Source organism: Limulus polyphemus, unplaced genomic scaffold (assembly GCF_000517525.1).
Source record: "Limulus polyphemus unplaced genomic scaffold, Limulus_polyphemus-2.1.2 Scaffold6355, whole genome shotgun sequence".
In the NCBI taxonomy this organism is placed as follows: Eukaryota; Metazoa; Arthropoda; class Merostomata; order Xiphosura; family Limulidae; genus Limulus; species Limulus polyphemus.
The window spans coordinates 18,467-28,571 of NW_013671965.1; the positions used below are offsets into that span (position 1 = coordinate 18,467).

General features: G+C 29.0%; 1 protein-coding gene across 1 annotated transcript in view; it reads right to left on the bottom strand.

The window, feature by feature from the left end:
* LOC106473636 (conserved oligomeric Golgi complex subunit 2-like) overlaps positions 1 to 10,105 on the bottom strand; it is a 35,713-nt gene that overhangs the window by 6,584 nt on the left and 19,024 nt on the right. Inside the window, exons 10-16 of the mRNA XM_013934318.2 lie at positions 9,653 to 9,714; positions 8,931 to 9,097; positions 6,688 to 6,879; positions 4,666 to 4,741; positions 4,216 to 4,361; positions 1,960 to 2,096; positions 301 to 481 (exon numbers count right to left, since the gene is read on the bottom strand). Coding sequence (XP_013789772.1) covers positions 301 to 481; positions 1,960 to 2,096; positions 4,216 to 4,361; positions 4,666 to 4,741; positions 6,688 to 6,879; positions 8,931 to 9,097; positions 9,653 to 9,714 — 961 coding nt within the window. The remainder of the gene's footprint in view (positions 1 to 300; positions 482 to 1,959; positions 2,097 to 4,215; positions 4,362 to 4,665; positions 4,742 to 6,687; positions 6,880 to 8,930; positions 9,098 to 9,652; positions 9,715 to 10,105) is intronic.

Genomic DNA, 10,105 nt, shown 5'->3' on the forward strand with positions numbered 1-10,105 from the left:
AGTTAAAAAATGCTGAAATAACAAGGTATAAGGTAGTATTTCACAGAAAAAAGTTTGGTTTTATACTAAAAAATGCTAATCTAGTACAAAACACTGAATTATTAAAGTACCAGAATATGCACAAACATTTTTCTAAAGCATGCTTAAACACCACCAAAGATCTAATGTGTATTTGTTAGTTGAAGTGATATACATTTGACAGTGAAATATTCAAGCATTAAAGTTCACTAACTGTATGGACTTGTGCAACATTAAACTGTAAAGCCTTCTTCTAAATGCTTAGAAATTTCCATAATTTACCTGCTGTCCAAAATTTTCTACATCTAACCAGAGCTGAAGATGAATTTTGTCATCATCTGATACTCCACTGCTGTTGTTACGACTCTCACCAGCTCCCTTGTCTCTAATTCTCTTTAGTTGCTTGAGGCTTTTATCCATTTTTCTTAATGTATCCAAGACATCACTTGTTAATTTGAAGTACCTAAACAAAAAGATCAAATTCAATAAATAAATAGTATTTATCTATTTTTTAATGTAGTAGCTTCAGAAAATATTCATCTACTGGGTTATTTATTGCAATATGCTTAACATTTTCTTTACAATTTCCTTGCAATTAAATTTATAGCAACATTTTGTGATCAACATTATTGAAAATAAAATAAAATCGTAAGTTAAACTCACTAAAAATTATTTAAAAATGCATTAAAATAAAATATTTCTTAAGTTCTAAGAATGTTTTCAGTTATTATTATCAAGAAAAAAATATTTTTACATATCCCAGTTGACAAATGAACCAATACCATTTCCAAGAACAAAGAAAATGTTTTAAAGATATATGTTCCATGCCAGAGTTTTAACAACTTGCATTGATGATTACAGAACATAGAAGTAATATTTCAAAGCATTTTTGTTACACTGTTAAAGAACATACAGAAAAAAAGTGGGATTACAGAAGCAATTCTTAAAAAGTTTAATAAGTAAAGAAAGATATGAATGTTGATGTGGTATCAAAAGATGTGTAAATATCAAGTGAACTACATCAGCAGCATATTTATGTTTACACAGTTTCGCTTTAAAGGTGTTTTTCTGAGAAAAAACATGTTGTCTGATGTCATACTTTTTAAGCAATTGCAAAATTCTTGCACACACGCAGTTGGAAATCTTGTATAGACTAAGCTATAAACCACCTGAAAAAGGACCTTACATGTCACAGACTGTAGCATCATTGTAATACCTTATGATACTAACCCTCACTGAGCCTTTATTGAGTAATTATGAGCACAGCTGCATGAAACAAAGAGGGATATAGCAAAGCTTTTTCGTTTTTTAAAAGCATTTGAAAAAAAAAAAGGTTATTAATAAAATTTATTCACTGACATCTAGTAAAATACAGTAAGGAAAATGGTTCTTTTTTTATCAAAGCATTCCTTTTGGAATTACAAAACTTAAACATCACTTTCATAATAAAAAGTATATTGTACATAATGCCTTGACATATTATAAAACATGATATTTTCTTATTATCACACAAACACAGAGAAAATTAGTTTTGCCTTTTACAACAGTTTTTTCAGATTAATAAACATTTTTTCTCATGTACTGAAGTCAAACTGAATCTTGTTCTTGATGTCAAGCTGAATATTGTCCTTGATGTCAAACCAAATATGGTCCTTGATCATAAACTAAATATTGTTAAAATTTTTTATCTAAAATCCAATGCGTCACTAAGTTTAAAAACTTCAGTCATAATAATGTTACACACTCTTATGTAATCTACAATAACAAAGTGCTATATATTTTATAGATAAACCAATAACTAATTTGAGTTCACTGAGTATAATGTTAACTTGTGAAAAATAAGGAGGATATTAGCCTTTTAATTGTAGCACTAATTCATTAATATTTGGTTTAAAGACAAGAAACCTTACTGTGATGATATTTGAGAAAGTAAGAGCTTACTTAGTTGTCAGTTTGTCAAGGATAGCCTTTGTCCATTCAGTTAGCCATGAACTAGTCAGAATATCCTTGTTGTCGTTCTGAAATGTCTCCAAAGGTCTTAATACCATCTGAACATAGGTAGAAGGTTTGGTTGGCACCTAAAAAGCATAAGATGCCAAACTGTAGAAATCATGCAAACAAAGGTCAAATAGTTTGAAGAACAGTTATATCCTATACTTCTCACTATCCTAGAAAATAAGTGTGGTAGCAAGCACTGAGTGGACTTAAATTCCATAATTAAGAAATATTGAATTCTTACTATGTTTACTACAGTGTATTTTTATGTCACACACATTAACTTTTTGCCAAGTCTTTGTAATATTCTCTCAGCAACTTCAGTTTTTGTGTATGATATTATGATAAATCCCATTTTAGTCTAAACCATCACGTACTGAGAAGCATCAGTTTCATACTTGTCAATGTAGCATACACGTTCAAGCAACTTACTTGAACAAAGAGTGATGTTGTGTGACACTCCAACAATGTTCGATTTCCCAAGATTAAAATTAAATTATCATTTATCAATTGGCATTATTTTGCATTTAACATATACGTGGCAAAATAATTTTTCTAAATGAAATGTCACTTCAAGCTCTATCTAAAAATGTGCATCTACCATATACTTCCTATCTCTTCAAGAAATGCAGCTACTTCTAACAACTATGAAGTCTTAATTACATTATGATTTTAACTTAAATTTGACACTACCTCTCATTTCATTTTAGTACTACATTTACTTTTAACTGCTCATGGAGGGTTTAATAATATTCTGAATATCATAGTAACTACTTCAAATATAGTTGACAATTATCATAATCTATCTTTATATTACTAAAGAAAAATTTATCTTATATAGAAAGAAACATTCTACATCTAAGCTTTAAATTTTCAGTTTCAACAATGCTGATGATACTCTGGTTATTTCTGATGCTAATTTATGAGCAACACCATTTTCTGTTTCAGTAACTTGTGTTATGTAACTCCTTTTCATGATAAAGAAGACCTACTTTGTCCAACAGTGAAAACAAGAAGCTATCATCTTATTACAGTAACAACCAAAATTATTTAACTACACCCACACTTGGATCAATCTGCTTACAAAGTGAACAAATCTCTGTAGTCAAATTTATGCAATACACTCAAGTTACAGGTGTCATTAAGTACCGCAACATTTTCTAGCTAAGATATATTATCAAACCAGTCACAATGAAATAATATTCACGATCAGCAAATTATTAGCATAAAAAGACTGGATATTCAAAGCAGTTATAAACAATAAACCTAGGTACTGATAATAGATCAGATATACATGTATTATTTTTTTACTTTAAAAAACGTTCTTCATATACTTAAATTTTAATACCTCCTGAGAAAAGTTACTCATAGCTATAACGTCCAATGAAGTGAAACACAGTAAAAAATTTGTGAATTTGTTTAACTTCTGAAATAATCAAATGATTATTATGCTATAACAAGACCATATTGTGAGGTTACACTAGTCCATCTGCATGGCTCAACCCCAAAAGACTACCATGAGCTCAACAAACTTGACATCCTCCTTTCAGAACAAAATTATTTTCAACTTTTTTTTATTGCCTATATACATTTTTAAATGTGTATGTAAAATCAGACACAAAAATGTTTAGTATAAATTTACTTATCTAACCTATCTTAACTGATATAACACAAAAATGCAGTTCTTAGCTAGTCACATACAGGATATGTGGTACTTATTGTCAGCTAACATTACACTCAAGATACAATACGTAGTAAGATAAAAGTTAAATGAGATTCAAAAATCCAAAAACAAATTAAAAATACTGTTAGATAATTAAGTTTACCTTTAACAATCTTAGTACAAAAGCTAAATATTAGGATAGCTTGTTTGTTTTTTAGAATTTTTTTAGCACAGCTGTCCCTGATTTTCAACTGACAGACAAAAGGGAGGGCAGCTAGTCAATAGCCATCACTATCTACTCTTTAGCTGCTCTTGTGTGACTGAATAATGGAAGTTTACCATCATCTTACAGTGTGCCCACAGCCTCAATGTGAGAATCACACTTCTGTGGCAATAGACAATGAACCATGAACCCTCAGATTACCATGCTAAGACAGCCTGTTCCATTTTATAGTTGTAAGAGTAATGAAATGTCATTATAAAATCAGACATACATAGACACGTAAAAATTAATTGACCCTGATATAAAAGTAACATACATCTCTATTTGTTTTCCTGTAAAGTCTTGGAATTTCACTGACCATACGAAGATGTTGGAGACATTGAAACACAATATCATTCACGACTAGTTCCCCAATCTTAGGTGGGAGTTCTTTAAGCTGTTCAGTTGTTTCTTTTATAGTTTCTGCAGAAAATAATTAAAAAAAACAAAAACATAAAAACGTATAGTAAGAAATTATCGAAAGGAGAAATTTAACATCTTTTAAAGAGTGACTTATACACATTACACTCAAGACCAAAACAATGAACTTGCAATACAAATGTAAATAAAATGTTATAATACGATAATATTTATTAAGTTTTAATACTTTTATTGATAACAAAACTGATACTCAATTGTGAAACACAAATAATTACAATATTAATCTATATAGGTAATTCACACTGTTTATTTGTGTTTGACTCTGAACAATATAATTCAATTTTACCTTGCAGTTTTGTAACATTTAGAAGTCTATGATGTTGGAGATGTGGCAAAATTACATTGTCAAACAGTAAAGGCACCTGAAAAAAAAATTATGATACTGATATATTTTGTTTCCAATAGATAAATTAACTTGGAAGAAGGATTAAAATTTAAAAACATTAATCTGGCATCTTGAGGATTTATAATATATAAAACTTGAAAAACAAGATTATTTTAACTTGTGCATTGATATGATAGGTCACATTGATACAGGATCCTTGCCATAACAGTTTAAATGCTCTTTTCTATACTTGTCTGTAATCTTCTTTAACTGACTAGAGCTCCTGAAATTTTTTGAAATAGATTTCAAAGTGAACAACAGTTTATTTCACTATTTTTAATTCTGAGGTGTGTTTAGAAAATGTTCATAAGCTTTTATAAACATTTAGAAAAGAACTTTTAATTATTGAATGGACTATACTAAAACAATACTAAATAATAGTAATACCATAAAATGAATCATAATAGTGATAGATGTAAATTATTAAATGCTAAATAAATATTTAACACCAACTGAAACCAAACTTTGTATGCTACTTTTAATATTAACAAGCATAAACTTCCATTTATAAAAACAAAATTAACAGAATAAACACTTTGCATTAATAACAATTTAGTACCCCTAGATACTAGTGGCTTACACTCAGATTTATCATATCAGAAAATGCATACAGTGTCAGAGCTTTATTAGACAATATCAAATTAATAATTTTGTCATAACTGCAGAAGCAAGAAAACCTCCAAGATTTTTAGGATCCTTAAAAAATCTTTAATGGTCTCAATTCAAAAGACTAGCATACAGTTCCTTCTAAAATATTTCTAATACTTAGAAACTACTCTTCAACACATTATTTTACCCAGTGTCTATTGTTTCTCACAACATTTTGGAATATTTGTTAAAAAAAAAGTAACCTATATACTTATAAAATGTATCATAAGTTATTTTTTATTTATATCAAGAATAGTTTTAAGCACTTTTCAAGCATTGTAAGATGAGATGCCCAACACTCTGTATGAGCATGTCAAATAACTACAAATGTTACTGGTCCTCAACAGTTAAGGGTTTAACTCTATCATCACAGGGTCAGTTGGAGTGACTAAGTTCGTAATCATTTTGTACTCGTTATAGTTTTCATACAATAACTTTTAATACAGTATCTACACAAAATTTGGCAAACTTTCAGTAAACTAAAACCTCGTAACATGTACAGAAGAAGATGCCCGTGGTAAGAGGGATAAATGTGGCAGAAAAGATAATTCATCTAGTACGATGATTTAACGTCACTAAAGAACAACTTATTTCTCTAAGTGAAAAAGAAATTTTGACACTAGGCTGTAATAATGAGTTCATCTTGAAAAAGTTAAAAAAAAATTACATTTAAACTACAAATAAAAAAAAAGGCAATTAAAATAAATAATTCACATTTCAACTAGCTAGTTTCCAAATTTAGAATGATTACTTCCCTTTAATTTTCAGATCTCAGCCAAGTAATAAACACACACACACACACACACACACAAACTGTTTTGAAATACAATGAATTATACTTCTTTAAAAAGCAAATGAATCCAGAAAAAATGGCCACACGAAGATTATTAGAGCTTAAGAGTCACAATTTTATTTATTTTTGGATATTTTTCAGTAAACAACACATTATGAAATTTACACTAAATTTATGCATGTTTCAAAATGACAGCATATTTCTAAATGTTTTGAATATTCATCAATTCTGTAATTTTTTTTAACTGTAAAATCGTTTTTAAGAAACTACCATGATTTGCAATTTACATTTTCTCCAAAACATATCACATTAAAAAAAAAATCACAACTCAAATTGAGTTTCAGTAAAGGAAAAAATACCTAAACCTGGCAATACATCAGAATTTGCCTTTTGGGAAAATGAGAAAAAATCACTGGAAGACACACAAAAAACAAAACAAAGTAAAGATAAAATACTTTGAAAACAAAACTTGGTATATATACCTCATTTTGAACATGTACAATATCAGTGACTAGGAGAACTAATTTGGAGACCTCAAGTCTTCTGGAATCTGTAGAACCAGAATTAGGACCGTTCATAAGGTTTCTGCCATTTCTTGCATCTCCAGTTGAACTAGACGGGCCTATTTTCAAGTTCTCATCAGATAGTTTCAGTTCTTCTATAGCTGTGGAGTGCTAAAAATAAAACTACAATTTTAAATTTCATCTAGAGATGCTAACAAAAATGCTATAAAAAAATGTTCTTTTCATAATAGAAAAAAAAACTAGAAACAAAATTCACATAAAAATCATAGAAAAATAGACCACAGTGACATGAATGATACTACCACAATGTATATATAATTACTATATAGGAGGATTAAGTTAATAGTCTGAAATAGATAGATTATTAAAAAAAATCTAGTTTAATACATTGTGAAATATAGATCATAGTAGCAGGGTTTTTCATAAATTTCTTACAAAGATCTCACACCACTCAATCAAATCCATTCCATACCTTGAGAGCTATTAGAAGCCAGTTCTAATTTCTGGCTTCAATGGAACAAGCTAATTATAATGGTAATACATTCCCCTCAAATGGGTTGCCAGTCTATCATATACTGGATCCCAGCTACCTGCTGGTACCCCTTATATAGCTGGGTAGACTGAAACAATTGGGATAAGGTGCCTTACTCAAGGGCACAACAAAACATCATCATCAAGCCTCAAACACACAGTTTTCTGCCTATGAGCTCAAAGCACTAACCACTGGGCCATGCCTCCCCTCAAGATCTCACATACAAAGTTTTTATAAAACCACCAAAAAAAACTTTAAAACAAATAAAAAATAATGGAGAGTTTACATACACTGACAGGCAAAATAATACACATTTATTACAGTGCTAAGTCATGATTGCCTAAAAATGAGTTATTTTGTTATAACAATGCTACAGATCAACTTTGAGTGATATATACTTTACTGAAACATAAAGAACATTTTTTCATACAAGCTTTACTTGCACTTGTAATTACAACTCTACATTTTTAAACAGTATTTTACAACCATCATCAGGTTATGTTATGTTATATGCAAGAAGAAAATCATATTTGATGAAAAATATAACTTATTAAACCAGCACAACCATTATGACTCTTAAAAGATTACATACTATGTGGAAATAATTTCCCACCTACAGTTTACAAAAATGTAAAAACTGAAATCCTTGCAGAAATCTCTTACACAGTATTTGTTTAATTTGCTATTTGCTCACAGTGTACAAGATTAATTATTTCAAATCACACGATACACTCATTAGCACATTCATTGTACAAGAACAAATAAAAAAAAAAAGTTTTTCTTAACATTATAAATATTTCTGATTGATTATACATATAGCTGAGGAAAAGAGAAGAGGATAACACTGTAAACCCTAAACTGTCAGTTTCAAAACAAACCACATCTTCTACATCCTTATGTAAGATGTAAAAAAATTGGTAAAACATTCTAAACACATACTAATTTCCAGTTTCAAGAAAAACTATAAGATTATTTAATATAATTTAAATATCAAAAATTACATTTAGTGGTTGCTTTTTATTAAACAGTTATATTTTGGGATTTTAAAAATACATTAAACTAGATAGTTACTGATTTTTTAATTTCAAACTACTCCAGCACTATTACCCAAGTAAGAATTTAGACAGAACAAACAGTAAACTTTAAGAACAGTTACTATTGTTGGAAATATCATCAGATTCCACTGAAGACATTTTCTAAAATGCTTCCTTGCTACTTCTTAATTAGGTAATAATGATTGAATAATGTTTTTATTTCTTTCAATTATTTTCTGAAAATCACACTACTTGGCCAATAGGTGGGAGAGTTCCTGAAACAGTACTTGAGTATTTGTAAAAGTAAATTCATCTCGCGTCTTTGTGCTTACAATTTTATCATTGTATAAACAAATTCTGAAGCTGTATATATGAATACATTTAATGATCAGTCAACCAATGACTGTAATTCTTAAACAACAACAACAAAAAAAACTGTTTTATCAGAGTTTGTTTCCAGAAGTTGAGAAATCTAGTTAAATCAATCTGTGTTTCTTCATGCAGAATTCAGGAAAGTAAGAGAAGTTGTTAAAATGATCTGCATTTAAGAGCAATGCATGTTTTAAAGAATGAACGTTACAGAAAAATATTTTAAGCTAAACTGATGAGCTTTATTTTATAAAAAAGAAACTCACTTCTGTTTGTATTAATTGGCAGGCCCAAGTGTTATAGCGTGAAATTAACTGCAAGGTTAGCTTCCAGAATCGATGACAGAGTACCGCTAGATAAACATCACTTGCCCAACAACGTTGGACTGTGTTCCACAGTTGACAGGTAACGTAAAGATTAAAAACAGATTTTGCTAAGAAAAGCACAAATATCACAATTAGCGTGTATTAACATCATTAATACATATTTTTTTTTAGTATCATTAAATGAAACTATAAAACATGCTGTATACTGATTCTGCTAAAAACAAAAGATACAAAAAGTCATATAGTTGTATTTCCAAATTGTTTAATTTCAATGACATACATAGAACACATCCATCAGAAATCTGTACTTATTACATAACTCATTCAACACACCAAAAAACTGTAGACATTATATTACTACAGCATTTTCAATAGAAAGTTAATATTATATTCTTAAGATAATGAGAATAACAATAAGTTTGGTCAAAATTCAGCTGATGTAATGTTTACAACTGCTTTGCACCAATTCAATCACTTCCATTGCTATGCATCTATACACCGTAATGTGGGTGTCAACAAGTTACTTTTATAAACTTGTTAAAAAATACTTTGATAATCATGCCTCAAGCCTACAGTACAGTTTTTACTACAATTAAGATCCTCTTTCGTATTATTTCACTTTAAACAAACAAACTAATGATAAGTTATATGCTATTATATACCTTCAGTTTTCGTGAATGGTGTTAATATTGCTGTTTCCAGAACTTTTGCAATTTCCTGGAACCTGAAAGTTTCATAGCAAAATGTATGTGTCACAACATTTGCATTTTCTTTCATTATTTGGTTGATTTCTAAGATTTAGCTTCTCAACTTAAAGCTATGATATTCTTAATATTCTATATGGTAGTATGTAGTTTATCAGTTCTACAAAATAAATCTATATATAAAAGTTATAAAATTATAACTTCAAGATTTTTAAATGCATAACACCTAGCTTTCAATTCAACTCACCAAAACATATCATTCAGGACAACTATCTAGGAACTAATTTCCTTCCACCTCTTTTATTCATTGACAGCAGGTGAATAAATTAGTAAACCCATAAAACATATACAGATCAGCATATACAAAACATTTAAAATGGATTAAATAAACCTAGATGAAGTAATTATTTT